Source organism: Acinonyx jubatus, chromosome E4 (genome assembly GCF_027475565.1).
Source record: "Acinonyx jubatus isolate Ajub_Pintada_27869175 chromosome E4, VMU_Ajub_asm_v1.0, whole genome shotgun sequence".
NCBI classification, from domain to species: domain Eukaryota; kingdom Metazoa; phylum Chordata; class Mammalia; order Carnivora; family Felidae; genus Acinonyx; species Acinonyx jubatus.
Window position 1 is genome coordinate 26,435,392 of NC_069395.1, and position 27,128 is coordinate 26,462,519.

At 55.2% G+C, this 27,128-nt stretch overlaps 1 protein-coding gene across 8 annotated transcripts in view; it reads right to left on the reverse strand.

The window, feature by feature from the left end:
- Positions 1–27,128, reverse strand: part of SOX13 (SRY-box transcription factor 13) — a 45,401-nt gene that overhangs the window by 1,052 nt on the left and 17,221 nt on the right. For 5 of the 8 annotated variants that reach the window (XM_053209732.1, XM_027074782.2, XM_053209727.1 and 2 more), the window contains exons 2-13: positions 9,488–9,686; positions 8,243–8,354; positions 8,074–8,160; positions 6,454–6,626; positions 6,001–6,069; positions 5,513–5,627; positions 3,228–3,313; positions 2,844–3,003; positions 2,306–2,415; positions 2,068–2,164; positions 1,614–1,757; positions 191–407 (exon numbers count right to left, since the gene is read on the reverse strand). In XM_053209732.1, coding sequence (XP_053065707.1) covers positions 191–407; positions 1,614–1,757; positions 2,068–2,164; positions 2,306–2,415; positions 2,844–3,003; positions 3,228–3,313; positions 5,513–5,627; positions 6,001–6,069; positions 6,454–6,626; positions 8,074–8,160; positions 8,243–8,354; positions 9,488–9,685 — 1,568 coding nt within the window. In that variant the 5' untranslated portion in view covers position 9,686. Of the gene's footprint in view, positions 1–190; positions 408–1,613; positions 1,758–2,067; positions 2,165–2,305; positions 2,416–2,843; positions 3,004–3,227; positions 3,314–5,512; positions 5,628–6,000; positions 6,070–6,453; positions 6,627–8,073; positions 8,161–8,242; positions 8,355–9,487; positions 9,687–10,350; positions 11,380–15,207; positions 15,453–27,128 lie in introns of those variants that run through there. The other 3 variants (XM_053209730.1, XM_053209729.1, XM_027074783.2) reach the window with 3 other exon arrangements.

Consider the following 27,128-nt stretch of genomic DNA (forward strand, 5'->3'; position numbering starts at 1 on the left):
CTGCGGCCACACACGCAGGCCCAGGCAGACACAGATAACGCCCACACACATCGATGCTCCAAGCCGACAGACAGCACCGCTGGAGTCACACTCAAAGGCATGCACGCCACACACTAGTGGCCACTCACAAGAGCAGCAGGGGCACGGGCACACGCACAGGGGGTCAGCCGCCTACGGAGGGCCTACTCACGGGGTCACGTAGCTCTGGCGGGCGTCCTGGCGCCGGGTCCTCATCAGGGCTTTGTATTCGCCCACCCGCAGCCGCTTGCCCTCCACGATGCAGGTGCGCTTGGGCCGAGGCTTGTACTTATAGTCCGGGTACTTTTCCAGGTGCTGCCGGCTCAGCCTCGCCTGCTCCTCGTAGTAGGGCTGCTTCTCCTGGTTGCTCATGGACTTCCAGCGGGAGCCTGGCCCGGCCCCCAAGGGGTGAGGCGGGGGGGGGGGGCAGGCGGTCAGTGCTGGGCTTGGCTGACCACCCCCAGCCCCCTGCATGCCCCAAGATTTTGGTCCCCAGATGGGTCGACCAGGTGATAGATGTGCAAGCATTTAGCAAGGACCCGGCCCAACATGGGTGCCCCTCGGATGTCCAGTTGAGCAAATGAATGAATGAAGCTGGCATGTATATGGGTGTCCATATACGGAGTAACCACATGCCAAACTACCCAGCAACTTCTGGGAGGCCTCTGGTCTGCGTGATTTGCATGAACAGAAGAGCAGCCAACCCCAGGCCCCCTGCTGAGGACAAACTACCTTGTGAACTCTTGGTTCACAAGAGACAGAAGAGCCTCAGTCTTGAAAACAACTGCCACCTTCTAGTCCCACCCCACCTGCTTCCTTGGCTTCCAATCAGGACACAGAATTTTTGAAAAAAAATCTTTCTACTAGGGGCACCTGGGTGGCTCAGTCCCTTAAGCAACTTCAGCTCAGGGCATGATCTCATGCTTCATGGGTTCGAGCCCCGCATCGGGCTCTCTGCTGACAGCTCAGAGCCTGGAGCCCGTTTCAGATTCTGTGTCTCCCTCCCTCCCTCCCTCTCTGCCCCTCCCCCATTTGTGCTCTCTCTCGAAAATAAACATTTTTAAAAAATTAAAAAACTTTCTACTAGGACACTTGACTGGCTTAGGCAGAACAGCATCCAACTTTTTTTTCTTTTTTTTTTTTTTTTTTTTTAGGAGAATCCAACTCTTGATCTTGGGGTCATGAGTTCAAGCCCCGTGTTGGATGTACAGATTAAATATACAATATTAAAAAAAAAAAAAAAACACCTTTCTAGGGACAGCCCAAGAACACCAATCTTCCCTGTTTCCTGCCAGAGCCAGAGCTCCAAAGGTCCAGGCAAACAGAACAGCTTAGGGAGAGATCAGGGGCTAAAGAATATATACACACGTACCACACTCCTCGGTTCTTGGGGTGCAGAACAACCCTACAATGGTACGACACCCCAGGACCCAGCTGCCCCACGTCCTCCTGCCTGACCCCCACACCCCACCAGACTCCTCTGGAGCTCAGCGTGACGGGGACGGTCGCCCAGCAAGCCCCAGGTAAACCCAGCTGGCTCCTGCCCCCAGGTCTTGCTGGCATGGCCCCTGGAGCCCCTACCCACTGGCCCTTACCAAGGATCTTGCTGATGCTGGAGTTGTGCATGTCCGGGAAGGCTTGGAGGATCTTCCTTCGCTCATCTTTGGCCCACACCATGAAGGCATTCATGGGCCTCTTGATGTGGCTGCTGTTCCGGGACTCAGGAAAGTGGCGGGAGCCTGGGGGACAGGGGTGGAGTCAGCCAGGCAGCGCAGCCTCTCTGGGGTAGGGCTGGCAGAGACCTCCCTTACTTGACCACTAGGGGGTGACGGGGAGGCTCCCACGCAGCCAGGGACACCGGAAGCAAGACCTCAGCAGAGGTCCAGCCAGGGACCCAGAGACTGACAAGGGACAGACACGGGAGGGGACCTCAGAGACAGACTATGGGAGAAAAGGCACTGGGGAGAGACACAACCTGACCCACCCTGGCCCCTGTAGGAAGCAGACGTGGGCCCTCCCGCCCATCAGCCCGACGGCCTGGGCCCTCACCATCCATGTCGCAGCCCAACATGGCTTCTTCGAGGGGGTGCACACAACTCTCCTCCAGCCGCTCCTTAGCCGGGGACGTGTCCAGGCTGATGAGGTCCTGGGGTTGACAGACGAAATCTGTACATCGGCCCCTCTGCATCACCCCACAGCCATCCCTCCAGTAGACTCAGACCGAGTCTTCAACCCCAGCCCCCCACCTTCCCTGTGCCCTGCCCCAGTGCAGGGGGGCCCCCCATACCTTGCGGAAGGGGGTATTGGGGGAGCTCTCTAAGGTCCCACTGTGGCCATGCAGCAGCTGTCGAGCATCCTGAATGGCTTTGGTGACCGCGTCCCCTTCACCAAGGAAGCCTATGGGAAAGGGGGGGAGGAGGAGGAGAAAGGGGTGGGCGGGGGAGCAGAGGGGGTCAGCCGGGTTCACACCAGGTCACTCCGAGTTATTCACGGGGTTGGTGCTGCCTGTTGCCCCTCCCGGACAGCTGCCCTGCACATGCCCAAGGGGGCGCTGTTTACACTGACTGTGGTGCACTGGGCCAGGACACTAGAACAGAGAATCGCACTCCCTGAAATTGTGCGACTCAGTGGCCTAGAGCCCTGAGGTGGGGGTGCCCAGCCAGATGTGGGGTCGGGGAGAGGAAGCAGGGGATCTTCTGAGACAGTGGAGAAACTAAAAGAGGCCAAAGACAGCAGGTCTCACCCCTTGTTTTACAGAAACTGTAACCCACAGAAGGGAAGGACATGCCCAAGGTCGTATCACGCACCCCTGGCGGAAAGCTTACCCAATGGCAGACTGGGCGGGCTGGACTGTAGGTCCCGTGTGGGGGCCCCATGGCTGGGGGGGCGGGGTCCACAGTTCATCTTCAGGCTGGGGGAGCTGGAAGCATTGGGCAGCTCGGGGGCCTTGGGCTTGGCTGTGAGGTTCAGGGGCTGGGAGGGCTCCTGCGGGAGACCCAGAGACCAGAGGCTGAGACACCCCCCACGGAGGCGCAAGAGGGGACACGTGGCCACAGACAGAAAGACAAACCTACCCGGAACAGACAAGGGCGCGGCAGGAAAGGAAGAGACAGCGGGAACAGGTGAAGGGGAGCACGGCCACCGCCCACCCCCCCCAACCCCGGTCACAGGCAAGGGAGGCAGCCGAGGGCCGGGGTGCTGGGCGGTACCTGCAGGGGGTGATGGGCAGCCACAGCCCCGGGCCTCTTCACCACCGGGGCGGGGGGGCTGTGTAGCAACTGCAGGGGGTACTCCGCTACGGAAAAGGCGGCAAGGAGAAAAGTCCTGGATGAGCACAGAACAGCAGACGCCCTGCTTGACGAGGTCCCAGCAGCAGCAGGCGGGCAGAGGCCTGAAGCTGGCCCAGCTTGCTTCCAGCCCAGGCCTTCCCCAGCCCCCAAGTGCTGCTGGAGGCCTCCCTATGCCCTCATCTCCCCCCTCCCCCCGCACACTGATCGGCATCTCCACCCTTTTCTTGCCCTTCCCAACCCAACGGTGACCCGAGGGCAGGTACACACCGGCTCGTTCTACGGACGCTTGTGTTTCGTACCTACTACGTGCAGGGTACAAAGGCAGCTCCCCGGGTGGGATCCCGCTCAGGCACGAGCTCACAATAATCCCTAGTGTGTGGCGTGGAACCGGCGCTCAGGACATCACCCCATTTTACGGATAAGACACGGAGACCAGGAGACGTTATGTGGGTTGCCCACACGGCTCAGAAGCGGGAGCCCTGACATTTGAACCCAGCCTAGCCTTTCCCCCTGACACGGCACCCTCTCTACCTGGCCTACCACACTCGTCCTCAACCCAGCCCAGCACCAAGGGGCGGACAGGTGGAGAGAGAGCCGTATACACCGATCGCTAACCACATGGCCGGTGGCGTCAAGGGCTGCAGGGGTAGCATGCCAGAGAACTTTGTTCCGGCTGGGATGGCTGGAGCAGGCTTCTTGGGGGGGGGGGGGGGGGGGGCGGGGGGCCAGCAAGAGGGGGGCTGGTGGCTGCAGGCAGACAGGCAGGCGGAGGGGGAGAAGTGGGTGTGTGAGAGCCAAGAAGTGGGAAAGGAGACGGGCCCGTGATGGCCGAGCCTGGCATTTGCAGGCTCCGTGCCGTAGGCAATGTGGCACCATCCAGGGCTTGTGAGCGAGGGAGAGGCGTTATTCACTCGGCTTGGGGAAGGGGCATCTGGAAGCCTGTGGCCCTCTGCTTAACGGGGACTCTGGAGCCAGCAAGGCAGGTGGCAGGCTGGCCAGTTCAAGTCATCCACGGCGCATTTCCTGCCTTCCTTGTCCAGAAAGCAGGGAGTCGGAGGCACCGTCACACGTCACAACCCCCAGGCCCTGCCCTCCTCACTCCTGCGGCTCTGTTCCCCTTGAATTTGTGCTGCTGGTGTGCTCCCCCCTCCCCAAGTGGCAACTTCCTTGAAGTTGGGGCCTGACTTTTTCAGTCCTTTGTGTTCCCCCTCCCCCACCCCCACCCTAGAGTGTCTAGTGGAGAGCAAGGTGGGAGCACAGCCAGTGGTGCTGACCCATGACCTGTGGCCCATGACAGGAATTCACCTGCCTCCTCTCGCACACGGAACAGGGAGGGTAGACCGGATGGGCTCGGCCTCAAAGCTGTCCCCACTCTTGGGGCAACTGCGGGCAACCTCCCCGCCCTGTCCTGTGACCTTTCAACAAGGTGTCCGTGATCGTGGTCAACGGATTCCATCTCTGCCTCTGTCCCACCACCTCAGCGGCCCCCTGCCGGCCCAGGCTCCAACTCCCTGTCGCCCCCAGTCAGCATGACAAGACACCACAGCCCAAGCGCTCAAGCACATCTGCATTCTACAAAATAAATTCCAAACACCAGGCTCGGCCCCAACTGCTCCTGCCAGCCTGTCCCATCACCCTGTCACACGCTCCCCTCCACTCCAACCCCCACAGCTGTAGCTGCCAACCTCAGGCTCCAGGCCTCAGGTCCCGGCTTCACCCCCCAGTCCACCTCCAGGGACCCAATCGGGCACCTCCTCTACAGAAAGCCTTCCCAGACCCCCTGCTTACCGATATCCTTTCTCCCTCCCCAGACTGTAAAAACTCCTTGAGCTCCAACTCCACTCTTATCACCCTCATAGCCACCTGTCAACGACAGGGCATCGGACGTGTGGCTGGTGCCCAGTCTGTGTTCGCCGGGTTTCAGTGGCGGGAAATAGTGTTCAAGAGATTAATACCCCGGTCCAGGAAACGCACCAGAGCTGGGGACAGTAGATGGGTTATATCCGCTTATATCTGGAAAGCGCTTCATCATTTTCAAGTGCAATTTCTTTTTCGATTCGCCCAGCGAGGTTCAGGAAGAAGGGATTCAGCTTCCACTGGCCCAGAAAGGCCACATTGCAAAGTAACGCACGAGAGTGGTCCTGAGCTCCTTCCCTGACCTCAAGACAGCCTCAGCTAATGGCTCAACCCCCGCCTTCACTCACCTGGTTTGCAGGGGATGGGCTGTATGGGCAAGGCCAGCTGGGAATCGGGGGTGACAGGTAGAGGTTGGTGACTTGGGGGGAAGGCCGGGATCATGACGTAAGGCATGTTGACCTGCTGAGGGCAAAGAAACCCTGTGTGAGTCCCTGGAGGCCCAAACAGCTCAGCCCAAAACACAGAAGATGAACCCAGACGCGAGAGGTACAGCGACCTGTGCAGGGCGAGTCTTCAAAAGGCTCCATTTGACCCCACATCACCTCCTTCCACCTGCCCTCCACCCCAGATAGGGAAGGAGATACTCTGGCCCCTCCCTTAAAGTAGGAGAAGACAACTGGGGTTCCAGGCTCGAGCAGAAATGAGCCCCCTCCTTAGGGCCATGTCTGATTCTGCTTAATCCCCCCCTCTTCCCCCCGCCGTCACTCCCTGTCCCTGGCAGGCATCTCCAGGCTGTTGTCACCCCCTCAGCCTCTGGCCCTCCCCCCCTTTTTACCTGGATCTGTTGCTGGAGGAGGTTGATCTTATGTTGTTGCTGAATCAGCTGCTGCTGCTGCTTGGCGATCTGGTGGCAGGAAAGAGCAGCGGGCACGGACATTAGGGACATCAGCCCTGTCCCGGAGCCAGCCGCACCCGGCCTTCCATGACGTCCACACCAGGACAAACCGCACACTGGGCGGGGCAGGCAGCAGGACAGTCTACCTTAGGAGCAGGTTCTCTTCCCCCGGAGCCCAAGGGTGGAGGTTGGGCAGGAAGTAGCCAGCCGCTCAGACTCAGGGCCCCGAGGGCCCCTTCCACTCCCAGGCCCCCACCGAGGCTTATGAACCGCCGGAAGCGGGACTACTATGGCCCTGGCCGCCGGCCCCTCCACGACCTGCCCCTAGCATGTTCCCCTCTAGGCCTTGACAGACCCCCTCCCCTAGCAAGAAAGACACTAAGCCAGGTGCACCTGCTCCTGCTGCTGCCGGGCCAGCTCCATCTGCTGCTGCTGCTTCTCGAACAGCATGGCAGCCATGTTCTTCTGCTCTGAATGGGCCGTCAGGAGCTGGTCCCTCAGGGTAGACAGCTGGTGGATCATGACCAGGAGCTGGAGCTCTTTCTCTGCCAGGCTCTCCTGGGTCCCTGCGCCACAGTGAAACGGCCACCAGTGAGAATGTCCGTCTGTCCATCTGTCCACCTATGCACCCATCTGACACTTATTGGGCAATTGCTATTTCCCAGGCCCCTGTTAGGGGCTGAGCGACAGATGATGGAGACCGATCCTTGCCCCAGAGGGGCGGCTGGCTTGCTGTCTGACAAGCAGCTACCCTAGAAGTTCCCCACCATCCACTGCTGCTTCCAGCCCCTGGAAACGCTGGTGGGGCGGCAGGGTGAGGTGGGGGGGCGGGTAGGGGGGATCTCTGTCCCGGATCACTTCTTGGATGTCCTCAAGTGCCCAGGGGCACAGCATCGGCGTGGAGAACTAGCCCACAGGAGGGGCCCAGTGGGACATGCTCAGGCCTTGGAGCAAGACAGATCTGGGTTCAAATTTTTTTTTTTAATGTTTATTTTCGAGAGAGACAGAGACAGAATGCGAGTGGGTTAGGGGCAGAGAGAGAAGAGACACAGAATCGGAAGCAGGCTCCAGGCTCTGAGCTGTCAGCACAGAGCCTGACGCGGAGCTTGAACCCACAAACTGAGATCATGACCTGAGCCGAAGTCGGACGCTCAACCGACCGAGCCACCCAGGCGCCCCCAAATCCTTATTTCAATCTATCCTGTCTGGGAGTTGTTGGACAAATAACCAACTTCTCTGCACTTCGTTGTTGTTGTTTTTTCAATCTATAAATGAGCACAAGAATGGCCACTTCCCAGGGGTGCTATCAGGGTTAAGAAGATAATGAACGTAAAGCAGAGTCCAGAATCTGGCAGGTGGCCATCCACCCTCGAGTGCCAGTGCTCCCCTGCCCTCCACCTCAGCTCGTGTCGGGCACAGCTGTGCCAGGCTGCAGACCATTCGCCTCGGAATCACTCAGGGAGCCTTTGAAAAATACACATGCCCAGGCCTGCAGCCCCTGGGGTTCTCACTCAGCAGGTGGGGTGGAGCCCGGGCACTGGTTTGGTTTGAAAGGCTCTCCCCTGTCGGGAGAGAGAGACCACACCGGAAAAACAGCTACGCTCACAAACCAAACAGGCGCCCTTGAATTCATACAGCAAAGTCCCGGTGGCCTAGAATCAATTTTCGGCAGTAAAAGGGAACATCCAGCTCATTCTATATAGTTAGACCTGGGAATTGGCAGGGACGTGCCTGAGGTCACAAGGGTCCCCGGTAAGAGCCCAGATCCATACTCACAGAATGGGATTCCCACCAGGCCTCTCTTGCACGGGAATGAGCCAGACCAAATGCTCAGTCCCCAGGTGAGGGAAGGTGCTGGACCCCGGGGCCGGGCAGGAGCCCGAGGGGCACAGGGCAGGTATGAGGGGACCAAGAGCTTCCAAAACCGCCCTACAGGCCCAGACCGCACTGCCAGGCTGGGAGAAGGGAAAGGGGGTCAGACCTCCTCCCCCACCTGCCCACACAGGCCTTCACCTTTCACATCTTTGGTTTCCACAGAGCTCCTTCCCAGAAACCTCTCCTTCCAGTCACTGGACAGCAGCTTCTCGATGGCTGGCACGACTAGAAGACACCAGGGGGTGAGGAGTAGCACTCCTAACACCTCCCGCCCCAGGCCCGCCTCCAGCCAGGGCAGACATGTTACCTTCTTTTAAATTTTGGTTGAAGTCCAGCTTCTCCTGGCTTCCAGAAGCAGCCTCAGAACCTCCCGGTCTCTTGGGTTCCAGACACCCAATGCTCTCCGGGGAGCTGCAGTCCTGCAGAACACAAGGAATGTCACCGCCACCCTCACGAGGGCAGACTGCAGGGGGATCTGAGCCCCCAGGGATGTGATGTGCACCCTGAGAAATCCATGTGTACCCGTTCTCCCCCACCTCCCCAGGTAGGGCCCTCCCTCCCCACCTTCCCTACCTTTGCTCGGTCTTTGCTGCATTTAGTGAAAGAACAAAAGGTTTGAAGACAAGATACCTGGATCTCGGTCCAGGCTCAGTGACTCACGAGGCGCTTGATCCCACATGAGACTCTGAACTTCTCTGAACCTGACTCACTTCCCTCTTCTGAAAATGGAGATATTAATACCTCCCCTATCAGGATTGTTGCTGGGGTCAAGGAAGTTAATGCACACGAATGACGTTCGCTGCTTCAGGGTCAAGTGCCAAGCTAGCTATTAATCACTACTCTCTTGCATTCGCCCACATCTGCAGCTGGGTGCGTTACTTCTGGGACCCCCGCCTCACCCCTCCTTAGGACACCACCCCCTCTCCTTACCCGAGTCCTCTCCATTCTTTAAGGCCCAACTCAAGGCCCTACTCCTCCAGGAAGTCTTCCTCTATCACTACCCCTCCCCCCTCCCCAAGCCCCTCCAGGCTAGTTCCCTCCCCAGAGCCCTAAAATTCTCATTTTCGTTCATTTGGTTTTTTAAATTACATATTCCCCCCTTTTACATCTCTTGCATGGAATCGGGATTTTTAAGAACTCCGAGAATCCTTATTGCCCATGTAGCTCACAACGCCTCCATTTTGAGGATGAGGAATTGAGCGACTTCTCTCAGGCTTGGGTAATAAGGCTGATTTTCTCAAATCATATGCTGGATTACCTGTCTCCCCCACTAGTCCTCAGAGATAAGGATTGGTCACACATGGGGGAGTAGTTAGGATCCGGTGAGCACGCACAAGATTTGAACCCATGTACCGCTGAGACAGGTGGCGTGACTGAACTTGGCAGTCCCTCCCCACCCACCTAAGCCTCCCCCACCCAGAGAGAGAGGTTTCTGCTTCCTGTCTGCCCGGAGAGGGGAGGGGGTGCCCGCCCAGCCTCAAGGAGAGGTGTGTGGGCTATGGAGGCAAAGTGGGCACACTGACCCAGGAGCCCCGGGGAAAGTGCTGGGCACCTGGGCTGGAGCTTGGGAGTCAGCACCATCCTGAGGAGCCCGGGCTGGGTCTCCCGGCTGGGGTTCAGCGGCGGCGGCTGAGGCCTGGAGGGCCTCGTGGCAGAGCTCCCTCTTCCCTTCTGACTTGACGGTGCAGTTCACCATGGTGCCAACGCCATCCAGGGCCAGCTGGGCAGAGCCAGGGCTCCTCATGGACATCCTGAGGGGGGGGGAGGAACAGCATGAAACGGGTGGTGGTGGATACAGCAGCTCCATCATCGCAAAACGCAAACTTCCCTTTGGAACCCACAGTGAAAAATTAGAAAAGATGCTTCTGCCCCGCACTTTTTCTTCAACAGGAAGGTCTACAGCCAACTGGGCCCAACTTTCAGCAGTCCCTGCCTGGTGCAGTGTTGGGGCTAGTTGGTGGAATGGTCCACCTAAAGAGGGCAGAGATGGTCAACTCGCGGTTTCTGAGCCCATTAAGCCAAAACTGTGTGTGTGTGTGTGTGTGTGTGTGTGTGTGTGTGTGTGTGTAATTAGGTACCAAAACTTAAAAATCATGAGACATCACATGAAATCTGAAATCTGGATTTGAACTTCTCTTGAAATTTGTCCAGGACAATCATTGGCTAGGATTAAGTAGCAGAAGAGCAGGTGCTCCCTAAGGACAAGCCAATTTTCCTTAGTCCCTACCACTCCCTACTACCCCCTGAAAGGGGAACCAAGCATCAACTACCCTACATATACACACATTCTTTTTTTTCCCACATAGTAGAGGCAAGACAAGAGCAAACTGTTTTTCATATCCATGTACCCACCAAAAGTGGGTAAATAACAGGCTGAGATGTAGAGCTTGAAGAAAAATATTTTCCTAGATCTACCTGGAGTCCCTCATGTACAGTTGCTCTCATCGCCGCCTATGCGTTGGCAATTCTTGGTGTAAGCAGACTATGCTCCCATCACTGCCTCCCCTGCTGTCACCACTGCCTGGACACCTGGGGGATCAAAGGATCCTGGGGAGCGACTGCTGGTGGTCATTCCACACTCAGAGCCAAAGGAGCAGATGTCTGCAGTTCACTTGCTCCCTAAAGTCACTGTGACAAGACCAGTGGGGACACCCAGCAGGAGGCTCCAGGTACCCACAGGCTACTCAACTGGCGGCTAAGTGACCTTGGGCAAACTACTGAACCTCTCCACACCTGTTTCCTCATCTGCAAAATGGGCATTCATGAGGACTACGAATTGTTAAAATTTACTTGTCTCTAGGGAGCACCCCTTTGTGAAACCACCTAGTTGAAATGCAGTCCCTACAAGGGGGCCACAGGCTACGCATGGCCTGGGGGCTTGTTTGGAAGCTAGTCGTGGGTCACCCACAAATCAGAAACTCTGTGGGTGGAGCAGGAATCTGTTTTTAACAAACCCTACAGGTGACGCTGATACCCACTAGTTTGAGAAGCATCGTCAAATAAAAATTTTAACCGAACACCTGTGCAAAATTTTTAGGAGGGGGCGTGTAAGACCAAAATCAGATCTAGTAAAACTCCTAAAACTGAGTTGCAGGTGTAATATGTAATATTGTATATTCCATCAACTCCATACAACAAAATGTTTCTTGTAACAAGTGACCCAAGAGCCCACGGACAGGATTTTACATGAAACAGCTGAACGCACATGACAGGTGAAGATGTATTTGATTTGACGCCATCCAGACCAGACTCTCCTGCCCCTGGGTACCCTGGGGACTGGCACGGGACCCAGGACCGGGCACTGCAGGGTGAGGACGGAGAGGCGGACCCCACCCGAAGAACGCTGACCCCGGGAGAAAAGACACGACCCCAGCCGAGCTCGCCCGAGGGCTTTCAGGGCCCGGCCCCAAGGTCCCCTCTCACCACGCAGGGGCCTGGACAGCGTCCAGGAAGCAGGCGGCTCGGCCCATCCGGGCACAGGGAGGGGCGGCGAGCCAGGCCCCGAGCAGGGGGGGGCCGTGGGGGCGGGGCGGGCGGGGAGGGGGTATTATCCCGAAGCTGAGGGCAGCAATTACATAACAAACAAACCCCGGGCTCAAGCTGTGAATTAATCAAACCGCTGAAAATAAAACCTTCCTCTCAGGAACTTCAGACAAAAGAAATGAAAACAACCAGGCTGGCTGGAAAATAAAAGGCAGCCGCGCTGAAAGGGGGACAAAAGGAAACCAGACAATAGGGTGTTGGACAAAGGCAATAAAGCCAAAGGAAGTGTGACAGGCGAACAATGCGGGCCTGTGGGCTTGTGATCCCCGGCCGCTCCGCGCCACCTCGCCCCACACCCACCACCGCTCCGCCGGGCGTGGGCGGGCCACCGGGTCGCCTCCGCGCTCCCCACTCGGGTCCTAAGAGGTTTTCGCCTCCATTCGGTCCCAACTTCCTGGCCTTCCAGCTCCTACCTCGAAGCCTTTCTCCCACTGCAGCCCAGAGACCCCAGCGGCACAGCAGGGCGCAGGTTAGACGGGCGGCCGGAAGGCCTCCCCCCCCCCCCACCGCAAGATGCTGCCCCGTACATTCCTCCCCCGCCCCACCTCGGGCGGAAGGTGAAGCCAGAGGAGGTGATTAACAGTCCTAATTAACTCTCGGACTGCCCTGCCCACTCCCAGAGCCACTCACCACATGCGGCCACCGAGCCTGTAACGCGGCCAGATCCCATGCGCACGGGCTGAGTGTCAACGACACCCCGCTTTCGAAGGGTTAGCATGGAAAGCGGAATGCAACCCAGCTCATTAATAAACGGTTATTGATCATATGTTGACACTGCAATGTTTTGGATGCACGGAGTTAGAAGTACTGTTTTCACTGGCTTCTTTTTACACTTCTTAACGTGGATGCTGGAGCATTTCAAGTTAGGCAGGAGGCTCACACCATGTTTCTGGCGGACAGTGCCGCACGAGGACATCTCCCTGTGAGCGCTGATGGCCTTTTACCCACACTTAACTCCGAGGAGTACCTCCAGCGGGGGCTGTGGAGGATCTTTATATTGGGGAGCTTGCCTCCTCCTGGGGCTCCCGATGGCTCATCCTGGCCTCTGGCGAAGCCGCGGTACGCGCAAAGAAAAGGACTCCTGGTGACCAGCCAAGCCGCTCACCAGGGCGTTGGTGCCCACCAGACAGCCCTGCCAGACCCTGCTGCCCAGACAAGGGCCCTTTCCATTTCCACAGGCGCCTGCCTCAACGTCGGGCACTGGCTCTCGGTTGGTCCCTCTGGACCAACGTTTGTTGACGGAGAAGCAACAGCCCAGACCTGATGGGCTCCTCCCAGGGTCTCACATTCTGGGAGAGAGGGTCCTGGGGCAGCTCCTTCCTTCCTTCCCTCCCTCCCAAGTTCCCAGAGCACAGGCCTGTTCAAGGGGGCTGTGGGCAGCCCCTTTCCCTGCCCACAGAGACGAGACTCCCCCTGAAGAAGGTCAGTGCCAGGCTCTGAACCCCAAACCATCCCGCTCTCTTTTCCCTGAGTGCAGAGCAAACGTTGCAGGTGATAAACTAAAGAGCGAAAGGAGAACCAGGTGGAGGGTACGGAGTCCACGTGCAGTCAGTCCCTGCTCTGCCACTTCGCAGCTGAGGGTCCCTGCACAGGTGCCCCCACCTCTGCAGGCTCTGTTGTAGAACAAAGGTACCTGGGGGTCAGCAGGTGGTCAATGGTACAGAGTTTGGAAAACTCAGGCCTTTGGGTTCTCCAACGTGAGTTCAAATTCCTGCTGTGCCTCCAGCTGACTTGTGTGACCTTAGGCACGTTCATTAACTCGGAGCTTGTCTCCTCATCCATATAATGGGTATAATAATCCCCAGCTCACAAGTGCCTGAGAAGATTAAATAAGGGGGTGAGTATCCATTAGGTTGTCCTATAGCCCAGGATGGGCTAGACTCAGGTGGTTAAGAGAAAAGTTACCTGGGGTCAGACGGACCTGGGTACAATCTGAAATCCAACTCTACCCAATTAATTGCCGTGCAATCTTGAGCAAGTGACTTAACCTCTCTGAATTCATTTCCTCCTCCGTAAAATGAGAAGAAAACCCAGCATGAAGGGATGAGCCTTCCATTAACACCCCAGACTCTAGAATATGTGCCTGTTTTACATTCTTATGACACCCTAAACTTGGCCTTCAGGACACTTATCACAGTTGGTAATGATACCTTTACATGCTTATTTCAGACTGCCCAGTAGCCTGGGAACGCACCCCACCCACCCCAGGACACTGTGAAAACATACCTGGTTTTGCTCACCACTGTAGCCCCAGAGTCTAGCACAATGCCTGGAGCATAGTAGGTGCTCAACAAATATTCATACAACGAGCAGAGTATACAGCTCAGCAAAATAGCCACAAAGCAGACCTGGACACATAATGAGCGACAGCTACGACAAATCTTCCTCCACTTATGACGGGGTTATGTCCCAACAAATCCATCGGAAGTTGAAAAGAACGTTAGGTCGAAAATGCATTTACCCCACCTAACCTACCGAACATCCTGGGCTTAGCCTAGCCCGCCTTAAACGTGAACACCTGCTTTCGCCTACAGTTGGGCAAAATCATCTACACAAAGCCTACTGTAGAATAGCGTTGACGAGCTCATGTAATTTACTGAATACCTCACCAAAAGGGAAAAAACAGGCACAGAATCGGTTAGAAGTGTATCTGGTGGCTACCTGGGAGCTGCCACTGGCCAGCATCACGACTCTGCATCATAGCGTATAATCGCCAGCCTGGGAAAAGATCAAAATTCAAAGTATCGTTTCTACTGAATGCGTATGGCTTTCTGACCCTCATAAAGTTGAAAACTCCTAAGCTGAGCCATCATCAGTCAGACCATCTATGTTATCATCATCGGGTAGAAGCTGCCTACACATCACCCAGCCTCCAGCTAGCCTCAGCTGCCTCCCCCTCACATCTAAGCTCCTACAGGCTAGCGAACTAAATCCCCCCCGGCACCAAAGCAAACCCCTTTCCTTTGCTCTTACCTTGGGACCGGTAAGAAACACTTTCCACCCCTTTTGGATCTAAAGACCCTATTGGGGGAAGCCTGGGCAGGCCAGTCGATTGAGCGCCAGACTCTTGATTTTGGCTCAGGTCATGGTCCCAGAGTTGTGGGATTGGGCCCTGCATCGGATTCCTCGCCGAGTGTCGAACCTGCTTGAGATTCTCTCTCTCTCTCCCTCTCTTTCCCCTGCTCGCACTCTCCGAAATGAAAAACAAATAAAGAAAGACCCTATTGGGAGTCTTAAGTCTCTTCCAGACTTAAAACCCCTTCGATTTGTTTACCCCTTCTTCAAAAAGCACGCGCCACGTTTCCATTACCACGTGGTTTCTCAGGAGGCTTGAAGGTCAGCAGCTACACCTGCCCCTCTCCCCAGAGGTCTAAAAGCCAAAGGACCCTCGGCTCCCGCGAGCTATGAGTTGCTGGGCTCCCCCAGGTCCCGGTCAGAGGTCACAGGTCCACAGTACGTACACTCCCGTCGGCCTCCCACCCAGGAAGTGCTCCTGTGAACTCGGTCTCCACCCCCTCTTGCCCAGCCTGACTCGTATTTTATACATGGAGAAACCGAGGCCCAGCTCACGTGGCTTGTTTCGGCAGTACCGCTTCTGGGCTAGAGGCAGGGTGTAGGGACACGGAACCAGCTGGGATACAGATCAGCACCCCTGCTCTCCCCACCCTTCCCTTCTAGGGCATCCACTCCCCAGGCCCCCTGCAGCCTTCCTCCTGGGCCTTCTCTCACCTGAGTATCTGTAAGAGGTCAAGGCCTCTGGGGGAGAGGGCTCAGGCCATCCTCACCCCTGATGGGCCAGAGCCTTGAGTCTGTGAGCCGGCGGCAGAGAGGCCCCAGGCCAGAGCCCAGCGCCCTGCAGGAGGCATAGAGAGACGCCTGCACTCCAGAGGGCCAGCCGCTCAGAACAAGGCTCTTATAGGACAAAGCTGACTGCAGGTGCCGGTCCTCTCTCTTTTCTCCTCCCCACAACCAACCCTCTCCTGGGCCCTCCGACCCCCACCCACGGGCGCACGCGCACGAGCCCCTTTCTACCCAAAACAAATCACCAGCCGCTTCCTCTCCCGGATCAGCCAACGACCGGCCCAGCTGGATTGGAATCAAAGGAGTTTGCACCCTCAGCCCTTCCTCCCTCTACAACGACAGCCCCCTCCCCGCAAAAAATATCTAGATGCAGATAAAGATAGAGATCCAGTCATCGGAGCATGACGGGTGACTCAGACCCAGGGGTACAGGAAGACGGCCTGAGCAGACAGGCAGACCCCCCAAGGAGGGCCATGACTACACTTCCCCAGCGGGCACACGCCAAGCCTGCAGGCTCCCCACTCCAAGCTCAATGAGCCCACTCCAAGGGGCACCGCCAGGGAGAGATCCACTCGGCAGGGGTGGGGCAGGGCCTGAGTCCCAGGGGAATGTCACTTCCTCTCAAAGCCCCAGAGAGCTGAGAGCCTCAGGCAGCCCTAAACAATAGCCCGAGGCGTGGGTGCCCAGAACGGTGCCCCGGTGCCACATCCTGCCATTCTTCTCCCAGGCCGCACCCTGCCACCCTTCCTGGCTACGCCCGATCCTATCTCTGATGTTTACTCGGAGCTGGGAGCTGGGCTGGCTACAAGGGTGGGGAAAAGCTTTCCTGAGAGGGCCCCCTCACCGTCTCCAGCCTCTGCGGGCCCCAGGGGTACCGGGTCCAGGGCGTGCGCCGCTCTCTGGTCTAGCACAGCTCAGGAGAGGGTCACAGACAATACCCCCAGTCCCTGGGCTGTTCCGGGCAGGCCAAAGTGGTATTCACCTGACAGAGCAGCCGATACCAACCGATGGAAACTTCTGAGTTCCCGAGCTCCTGTCCTCCAGCCTATGAGAGCCGGCAGGCTCCCCCAGAAGCCCAGATCCAGCCTGAGTTTCATGACTGCCAGTTTGAGTTGAACCCGGGGCACAGAGGACTGAAGGAGCCAGGGAGAGACCATAGCGGTGATGGTCCCATCCATGGCTCCATCTGGTTGTCCTAGGTCTCTGAGGCACCTGAGTCTTTTTCCAGCCCAGGATGAGAGTCCAGGAAAAGACAGGAGGGGGCAGGGGGACAGCTTGGAAGTTCTGGTGAGGTTCCAGTGGGATGCATGCCTGGGAAAAACTGAGAAGTAAACAGTGTTTCCTGGAGTCCCTTCTCTGGGGGCCCTCCTGCCTTTGTGACTGGATCTGTCTCCAGCCCACCGAAAGTGCTAGGGGGCCCCTGCAGTCCTGCTCTTGTCTCCTGGTGACCAGGTCTAGGCCTATGTCCCAGACAGGGGAATGTGTCTGGTCTTCTGCACCAGCCATGCCCAGCCCAGGGCTGGCACACCGCAGAAATGGTGCAGCCGGGGCTGACTGGCTTGGCAAAGGCCTCCCTTTGGGGATAGCCCCAAACATTAACCAAAGGAAGGAGAGGCTAAAGAGCATTCAAGGGCACAGCACTCACTCCAGCTGCAGGCACTGAGTGAGGAGCTCACCGCGCATTTCCCTGTCCTCCCCAAGGCCCGGCAGAGCAGGTGTCTGAACGCAGGCCTCAGTGATGCCCAAAGCGACATCTTTTCCTATCGGCCAACACGCCGTCGCTCTCCCTCTACCCCAGATAACAGAATCCGGTCCAGCACAGACAGACTGGCCACTGTCTTCAACGCTCAGAGGATTCTAGTTGTTTTTGACTTGAGTCACGGCCAAGGAAGAATTAGTCAAAAGAAATCAAGGCTGCTTTGAGAACCTGGAGAAAAGACTCGACCTCTCAAGACCTGAGTTTCTTCATGTGAAAGTGGAGATCCCAATACCTACTTTGTGATTAGAAGGCAGCATATACTCAGAGAACCTGGCACAGAACATATGTTCAGCGGGAGGAGGAAGAGACCTAAAGCAAGGAGTGTCTGTCCCCCCTCCCTCCTTGGCTTCCCTCCCCAGCATGCCTGGCAGGTCCCCAGGCTCCCCTGTCCCCACCTCTCCGGGAGGCAGGAGTACAGGGGTGACCCTCCAGCACTGCTGGGAAGTGTCCTGACACAGAAAAAAGAAAATGATCTTTGGGGCGCCTGGGTGGCTTAGTCCGTTAAGCATCTGACTCTTGATTTCAGCTCAGGTCGTGGCTCATGAGTTCATCTAATGGTTCATGAGTTCGAGCCCCACATCAGGCTCTGCACTGATAGAGGGCAGCCTGCTTGGGATTCTCTCTCTCTCTCTCTCTCTCTCTCTCTCTCTCTCTCTCTCTGCCCCTCCCCTGCTTGTTCTTTCTCTTTCTCTCTCTCTCTCAAAATAAACAAACATTAAACAACAAAAAACCAAAAACAAAAGAAAGAAAGAAAAGAAAATGGTCTTTGTTGCCAACCAGTCCTGTGTCTGAAGCCTGGCCCCTCCTCATACTGCTAGCTGTGTGACCACAGGAAGTTTCTGTTTCTCCATCTCTAAACTGGAACGAATAATAACTATCTCATAGAATTATTCAGGGGACCCCATGCGATGTTTGCAAAAAAGCAAGAAAAACCAACCAAGCAAAAAAAAAAAAAACCCAAGTTTGCACCCTGAGAGCCCCCATCACTCTTTGGGGAAGGCTTCCCTACCCCCGCGTGGTCAGACAGAAGACCCACAGGGCAATGGGGCACGTCACCCTCTTCCTTCTCTATCTGCTCCCAGCAGGCCTCCCTCCCTTTGGCCCTGTCTCCGCTCGGGAGGTCTGAATGTTCCGGCGGTGTCCCCAGCTACCCCGGAATCTCCCCTGGCCTGAGTCAGGCACCCAGGCGCCACAGAGTGAGGACAGGCCGAAAGAACCCGGATTTGCCAAGGAAACCCCACGTAGTCGGGGCCACTGCTTATCTGGCCACGCCACTGCACCTTCCCTTCCCCGGGTGATGACACAAAAGCTCTGCGGCACTCAGGAGCTCCCGCCTTTCCTCCGGAGCCCACGCAGATCAAGTGTTGTTCTGTTAACCCCTGCAGTCCCCTGCCACCCCCAGGAGGGGACAGGGGCGAGTAGGAACAGCCCGAAATACCCACGGGTTACCCACCAGGCTGGGCGAAGCGTCGGCTTGGTCAGCAATCCCTCCCAGCGGTGCCAGGGTGGGCTGGGTAGCCCTTGGCTCTTGCTTTTGGCGTCAAGTCTAAGCCACGTGGGCCAGCGCGCAGTTGGTTCAAACCCCGCGCGCCCCTCCCTAGGAGCATGGGTAGGCCAAGCATTCAACTCTCCTGGGACTAGTGACCAACAGCCGGTGGGTGGCGTCGAGGCCTTCCAGGACAGGCCCGGCACCTGCACACAGCTGTGCTGAACCCCCCGCAACGGGCATCCACATCAGAATCTGAAGTTGGGGGGTGAGGGAGCCAATGAGTGGCTGGGGGAGGGGGGCGGGGGGTCACCCAGTTCCATACTGTTCCGCGTGGGAACCCAATGAATGCCTGACACTTACCCTCTTTACACCTCAGTTTCTTCATCGGTAAAGGGGGCCAAAGAGACCCCACTCTCACGGTTGTTGGGGAATTAATGAGTAGTGAACATCACTACTGGCTCAGTCGGAAGAGCACGCGACTCTGGATCTCGCAGCCGTTAAGTTTGCGCCCCACGTTGGGTGTAGAGATTACTTTAAAAGTTAAATCTTAAAAAAAAAAAAAAATTTTTTTTAAAGCTGGGGCGCCTGGGTGGCTCAGGCAGTTAAGCGTCCGACTCTTGGTTTCGGCTCAGGTCATGATCTCGCAGTTCGTGAGTTTGAGCCCCACATCAGGCTCTGTGCTGACAGCTCAGAGCCTGGAGCCTGCTTCAGATTATGTGTCTTCCTTTCTCTCTGCCCCTCCTCTGCTCACACTCTGTCTCTCTCTCTAAATAAATAAATAAATAAACATTAAAAAAAATTTTTTTTAATTTTTTAAAGTTTATTTATTTTGAGAGAAAGAGAGGGAGAGAGCATGCATGAGAGAGGAGGGGCAGAGAGACAGAAGGAGAGAGAATCCCAAGCAGGCTCGGCATGGTCAGCAAAGAGCCCCACACAGGGCTCAAACTCACGAACCAAGAGATCATGACCTGAGCCGAAACCAAGAGTCAGACGCTTAAGCAACCAACTAAGCCAGCCGGATGCCCCTAAAAATTAATGCTTTTTTATAGACCTTTTTTTTAAATGTTTATTTATTTTTGAGAGAGAGAGAGGAAGCACAGAAGAGGGACAGAGAGAGAGAGGGAGAGAGAGAATCCAAAGCAAGCTCCAGGCTCTGAGCTGTCAGCACAGAGCCTGACTCGGGGGCTCAAACCCACGAACCGTGAGATCAAGACCTGAGCCGAAGTTGGAGGCTTAACCGACTGAGCCACCCAGCCGCCCCCAAATTAAAGCTTTTTAAAAAAAATAATAAGTAGTGTACAAGAAATACTCAGCAGAATGCTGGGCGCAAAGGAGACGGGCACTTCATCTTGTTGAGGTTGAATGAATGAATGAATGAATGTGCCCCCAGGGAACCTCCGCTAACCCGAGTGCTCAGCCCAAACCAGCACAGGTTCCAGTCGCCCTCCTTAAAGTCACTTCAAACATCAGCCTCCACACATGTCTACGCCCACAGCCCCCTCTCGACGTGGGCACCTCCACATGCATCCTGGGATTGGATCCCCAAGGGCTCAGGAAAAAGCACCTGATTCTCTTCCCTCTTCCTGCCTCAGCCGCTCACTGCAGGGGCAGGTGACTGGGACGGGTAGTTGGTGCAAGAGAGAGGATTCGGCAAATGCCAGTCACCAAGAAAGAGGGCCACCAGGCAGTGTCGACAGGAAGAGAGCCTGGAACCCAGAAGGCCAGCATGCGAGTAATCAGCAAATCCACTTTGGCCTCATTCTCTCCTCCCTGGGATGTACCTCCCCTGCAAGGAGCCACAAGAGAGAACGGAGAAAGACAGCGAGAGAAGGTCTGGGGGTTTCCCGAGCAATTCAAGCATCTAGCTCCCCAGCTTGGGCAGACGGTGGAGGAACCAGGTGACCAGCAGCACTGAGGTCATGGGGGCGGGGCCCCTGGGCTGGACCTGGGCACCCTGGCCTCACCGTTAGGCACCGGCTCAGGTCTGCGGCTTCCCCCGTCGCCTCCCCTTCCCCCGTCGTCTCCCCTTCCCCCATCCCACGGCTTCTGGGTGGGATGCCACCTGTGCCTTGTGTAAGCCTAATCACCACCATCTCCCCCAAGACAAGCTCACTCATCGGAAACCCCAATTCAGCGGCTCTTGCTCAAGCAGCATTCATTCTGCAGGCGAACAAAGTGTTCCGTTCTTTTTCTCCGCAAAGGCCGTGTTTCCTCCCCCATTATCTACCCCATCGGCGGCCAAGCCTGCCACAGAAGCAAGATTTCTTCTTTCTTTTTGTTATTTTCGTGGTCTCCTTTATTTATGGGTGGCTGTTTTTTCTTGGCTTTGGCTCCTTTTCAGAAGGGCAGGGAAGCAAGGGGAGGAGAGCAGCATGATAGGGAATCTCTGATTTCACCCCAAATGCTCATCAAACGCCCCCCCCGTGCAGCCGCCTGCACCCCAGTCTGCCTGCATCACCAGTACCCTTTGGAAACGGAAGCAGGACCACTTCAACGGAAGAGTCACACCGGCAAAGCGGTAGGATGAGGCGATTCTGGGAAGGACCCTGATATCTGGAGCTCACAATGCTAATAATAAGATAGTAAGGGGGACAGTCAAAATAACGGACTAGTGATGGGCACTGACCAATTAGATGGGACTCATGGGACAATCAGATGAGGTGGCAGATGCTGACCACAAACAACTGGTTGACACGCTGGTGTGTATCAGCTGAAGACCCCCTCGGATCGTAGCTAACGTTAACTGAGCATTTACTATGTGCCAGGCACCTTTCACATATTAATTTATTTAGGTTTCATAATAATCAGAGGTAGATGGTATTATTACCTCCATCTTAGGTGGAGAAACCGAGGCCTAGAGGTGATTTTGAGCCCAGCAGCCAAGTATCAGAACCCAGCTCTCAAACACCAGGAACGGAGCACACAATATGCTAAGTGTCACGTTTAGGGATGAGCTCTTTTAATTCTTTCAACAGTCCTGGGAATAGTCGCACCACTTGCAGAGATAAAGCGACCCAAAGCCAGCGTCCCTACCACGGTATCTTCCGGGTGCATGAGAGGCAGCATTCCGGAAGGCACGGGGCTGCTTTAGCCCCTGACCTCCCTTCCGGTTACAGCTTCTTTGTTTTCTGGCCTTCTTTCCATGCCACCTGTCCCCACGCCTCCACACCTGCTGCCTTAGCTTCCCACCCATGCCGTGCTCAACGGCATCGCGCAGAACTGACTGCTTCATAGTCCCTTGCAACACACATGCCTAATGAATGGTTGCCCTCATTCTTATTTTCTTATCATCCTTTTTCCTGAATACAAAGGATATGTGCTCATTGTAGAAAATCTGCAAAATTTAGGGTAACCGAGAAATTTGAAAGTCACCCATTTCCCACCAATCTGGAGGTGGCCACTGAACAGAATTTGGCAGATTTCCATCAAATCTTTTTTTCTATGCAGTATTCTTTGCCCCTGTTGAGCTCATAAGCAAGTTTTAGACTACTTTTCCCCTCACTTAATAGTCTGTCATGGGGCGCCTGGATGGCTCAGTCGGTTAAGCATCCAACTCTAGATTTTGGCTCAGGTTATGATCGCGTGGTTCGTGGGTAAGAGTCCACATCAGGCTGTGCGCGAACAGTGGGGAGTCTGCTTGGGATTCTCTGTCTCCCTTTCTCTCTGCCCCTCCCCGAATTGTGCACGCGCTCTCTCTCTCTCTCAAAATAAATACACTTAAAAAATAAAAAACAGTCTATCAGGGGGAGTCTTCATGTTCCTAAAACATCAGAAATTTCTGAAAAAAATTTTTTTTTAATTCTTTACAAAGTCGACTGTAATGTTTGCACATCCTCCCCTCTATGGCTGCATCACCATTTCTTTTTAACCAAAGCACAGGGTTGAAATGGTTCCACTCTTGAAATTTTCTGTTACTTAAACCTCTCCGCCCTCAAAGTCACGCACTCCCTGGACACCTCTGGTGGGTCACGGCCATTCGGCTCCCGTGACAAATGGGAAGGAGAGCACCCTGACAATCTGAGGACGGACAGGGCAAGGCAGCGGAAGGATGTCACCTGCCCCCTCCTGATAGGCTGGGGACAGAGTAGCAAAGGGAGTACAAGATGGAGGGTGGAAAGATGGGGGCCCGGAAGCTCGGGCCCAGGGTCTGACGGCTTTGACTTTGGGGAAGGCCTGCCGCAGCATTTCTCAGGGCCTTGACTTCCCCGAAAAAGATGGAGAACTACCATGAGATACCACTTCACACCCATTATGATGGATTATTTTTCTATTTTTTTTAATGTTTATTTATTTTTGAGAGAGACAGAGAGAGAGCGCGTGCGAGCAGGGAAGGGCCAGAGAGAGAGAGGGAATGAGACGGGAATCCCAAGCAGGCTCTGCATTGTCAGCACAGAGCCCGACGTGGGGCTCGAACTCACAAGTTGCGAGATCACGACTTGAGCCAAAACCAAGAGTCAGACGCTCAACTGACTGAGCCACCCAGGCGCCCCAATGGATTGTTTTTTGTTTTTTTTTTTAAAAAGAAGTATTGGCAAGAATGTGGGCAGTTGTTGATGGGGTCGTAAAATGGTGCGGCCGCTGTGGAAAACAATATGGCAGATCCCCCCCACCCTCCAATTAAACATAACCATAGCCATCCAGCAATTTCACTTCTGGAATATACCCAAAAGATACACCCAAAAGATTTGAAAGCAGGGTCTATGAAGAAATATTGTACACCCACGCTCATCACAGCATTATTCACAACATCCAAAAGGTGGAAAAACAACCCAAGTGTCTACAGAAGGATGAACAGACGAAATGTGGTGTGTGTGTGTGTGTGTGTGTGTGTGTATAATATATATATATAATAAAACAGACTGTTATCAGCCTTAAAAGGAAGGTAATTCTGACACCCGCTACAATGTGGATGAGCCTTGAAAACATTATGCTAAGGGAAATAAGCTAGACACAAAAGGACTAATATTTGGTTCTGCTTATATGAGGTAGGAGTAGTTAAATTCATAAAGACGGAAAGTAGAATAGAGGTTACCAAGGGCAAGGAGAGGGGAAGGGGGAGTTGTTCACTGGGTACAAATTTCAGTTCAGGACGACGCAAAATTCTGGAGATGGTTGGTGATGATGCTACACAACGTGAAATGTACTCGCTGCCCCCGAACTGTACAATCAGAAACGGTTAAAATAATGGGGCGCCTGGCTGGCTCAGTCGGTTGAGCATCCCGCTTGGGCTCAGGTCATGATCTCACAGTCTGTGAGTTTGAGCCCCGTGTAGGGCTCTGTGCTGACAGCTCAGAGCCTGGAGCCTCCTTCAGATTCTGTGTCCCTCTCTCTCTGCCCCTCCCCCTGCTTGTGCTCTGTGTGTCTCTCTCTAAAAAATAAACAAACATTAAAAAAAAAAAAAGACGGAGACCATGAAGCTGCTAATAATTTATTTACACTTTCATGGCACCTTTAATCTTGCAGATGGGCAGAGGCAAGAGCATAAACGCGGCCTCACAGACTGGGGACCAATGTCAGACGGGCGTCAGGGAGAGCGGCAGGCTGGAGACTGGCTACCTTTGGAGAACCCCATGCTCACAAAGCCATAATTAACATCACTAATTGAAGTGTCTAGAAAAGGCCAGAGCCAGACAGTGCCAGACCTGCCCCACCAGCTAGAAGGCTGTCCCCTCCATGCTTCCCTCGCCTCTAGGAACAATTAAAGGCTTCCACCTGCCATGCAGGGACAGGTGTATTTGGGATTCCTCAGCAGGGAGGGAAAGGGATCTGGGGGCAGGAAGAGGGGGAGAGAAGAAGAGATTAGGTTCCCTTACAGTCGGTTCCTTGGCCTTCCTGGAACTCTTTCTCTCCGATGTCCTTCTTAGGGTGGCCGTTTCAAGGAAAGCACTGGGCTGACACCTAGTTTCCAGAACAGATCTGCCCCAACTTGCTGTGCACACCGGGGCCAGGCATCCTATTGCTCTGGGCCTCTCTCAAGGTCCGTGAGGAGAGTACATAGAGACAGTGGTCCAAATGGAAGCTCTAAACCAGAGGGTCTGAGCTAACAGAGGCAGGGGACAGGGTGGGGGATGGGACAGATGGACCTGGGAGAGAAGGGAAACAATCAGGGACTCATCCACTTATTCCACAGATGCTGGCTTCCGAGGGCCACCCGAATTGTCCTTTTCCTCCTCGATGAATGGCAGACTGGGACCAAAGTCCCATCCAGCCCTAAGATTCATTTGCTATTCTATCAGCGGTGCCTTTACTCGTAAAGGTTGCCCCAGTTTCCACTTAAGCAAGAACACATCACAGGGTCCCAGTATCTCTAAGAGCTGCCTGTGCTCTGTGGCCAGGCTGACGGCGGTCTACCACAAGGGACCCTTAAGCACTTTCTATGGAAACCATAAGGCCACTGGCATCTTTGTCCATCTTTGTCCAAAGAGGGTGGGAGAGGAGCTTCTCCTCCCTGCCCCTGCCTCCCCAAGCCCTCTCTCTGCCCCCACTGGACCATTAGAGCCACTCTGTTTCCCTTCCCCCACAGCCTGCTGCCCTGACCCGGGAGATAGGGGTGGAGGTGGGGGTCAACACTGGGGTCACTGCAGGCGCCTAGCTCAAAACCAGCTCTGGCGCTTAGAGAATTTAACCCTCTCCCTGCCAGCGCATGACTATCCACCCTAACAGAACTACCTGAATGGAGGGAAAAATAATTGCAGAGGGGGTCCACACAGGCCCGGGTGAGAATTCTGAATGTGCTCTGGAAACAGCACTGGATTTGAAGCAGAAGTTCTGAGTTTGAGCCCCAAGCTCTGAAACAAACTCAGTATGCAGTCCTGAGCAAGCCCTAATTCTCAGCCTCAGTTTTCTTATCTGTACATTGGGGGTCAAAATACCAGATTGCTAGGGGCCTCAGCACAGTGATTTTTTAAAAATGTCAAAGCACTTCATATGCTTGATGGTTTATAAAGCTCCATACAAGGGAAAGGGATCTGGATGCCTTTAATTCACTGTGGGGCCCAGGAGGCATCACCCGACCTCCAAGGTCTCCGATCTTCCATTTGCACAGGGAGTGAATTATTACTTCTCCCAGAGATAAAATTTTAAGGGGGAAAGGGCTCCAAGGTCTTTGGATGCCGTGGAAACACAAGAGCCACCAAGCCCCTGGCTTCCACCTTCAGGCTGCCGCCCAAATCGGCAGAAAGATCGCCACGGTACCTACTGAGTGATCACAACAAGCTGAGCACTTCACAGATATTTTCAGCAGCAACAAGACCCATTTTACAGACGAGGCACCTGAAGCCAAGGGATGGAGGCAGAATCCTATTTCAGATCTGCTTGACTCCAAGTCCAAAACCAGAGTACAAGGGACCTGGAGAAGAGGCTGCTTCCCACAGGCCAGCCAAGCCCAATGAACCCTCTCCACCGGGAGGGCTGGGTGCTGAGGGGCAGCCTCCACTTCCTGCCGGGTCCTCGCCGACAGCTCCTGAGCTGCCCGGAGTCCAAAGGTTGGTTAAAGGCTGTTTATTACCATGAATCGTTACAACTCACTGGCAGCTGGGTTTTGCAAACGTGCTGGTTTCATGCCTCAAAGCACTCCCAACTGCATGTGAATTTCATAGGTTTTACAACAATCTATCCTACCCCCGCCCCCGCCCTTAGTGACCAGTTTAAGGGACGACACTGGGCAAAGGACAAAGATGTTCAGGGCCGGACGGTCATTTCTGTCACACCCGGCAACGCCCCGTCTGCACAAGTGCGTGACAAACAAGTTCATTCGCTTTCCTGGGCTGCTCCCCAGCACCAGCATGGCGGGGTCCGCACACGGGGGCCCACGCCCCGCCCCTGCTCCAAGCTTCTGGAACACTTGGGGCAGCCACTCTCACCCCTGCTTCTTGGAGTGAATGGGTCACGCTGGTAACAGAATGACCGCAGCAACACGAACCGCAGCAAACACCTGGATAAGATTCCCGCCCGCCCGACGCTGCTCTGAACACTTTCCACATAATCAGTCCTTTTAACTGAAACCTTCCAACACGGCAGCATTTTACAGTTGAGGGCTTTGCGGCGAGCGCCTCTGCCTATGGCATGTGAAGAAGGAAAACTCTGGAAGGCTGAGGGAGGTGTCAGAGCCAACACCCCATCTCCCCCCCCCACCCCCGCCCCGCCCCTCTGGAGAGGGGCTCCTCTCCCTTTCCCAGATCCCAGAGGCCAAGACCCAAGGGAGACCCGAGGGAGGGCTGTCGGCACATCCAGGCGGGCCGGGAAAGCCGTACCTCTCCCACCGCAGCACAAGCCCCAACAAGCACCGCCTCAGTGGCTACCATATGAGTAGCAGCTTCCACTCACCAGAACCTTCTCCAAACTGGCCCTGTACCAAGCCAGGTACAGAACCAAACTGGCCCTGTAATATGTACGTCACTTCATGGAATCCTTTTCACCTTGTGAAGTAAGTATTTTATTCTCTTCCCACTTTGTGAGAAAACCAGGCTCTAAGAACATTCTAGTATTTTACCGGAAATCACACAGCTCTGAAGCAGCAGAGCCAGCCCTCAAACCTGGGTCTTTCTGACTTCCCCGTGCACCCAGCCTTCCAACCGAAGGCTGTGGAGGTGGAAAAGGGCT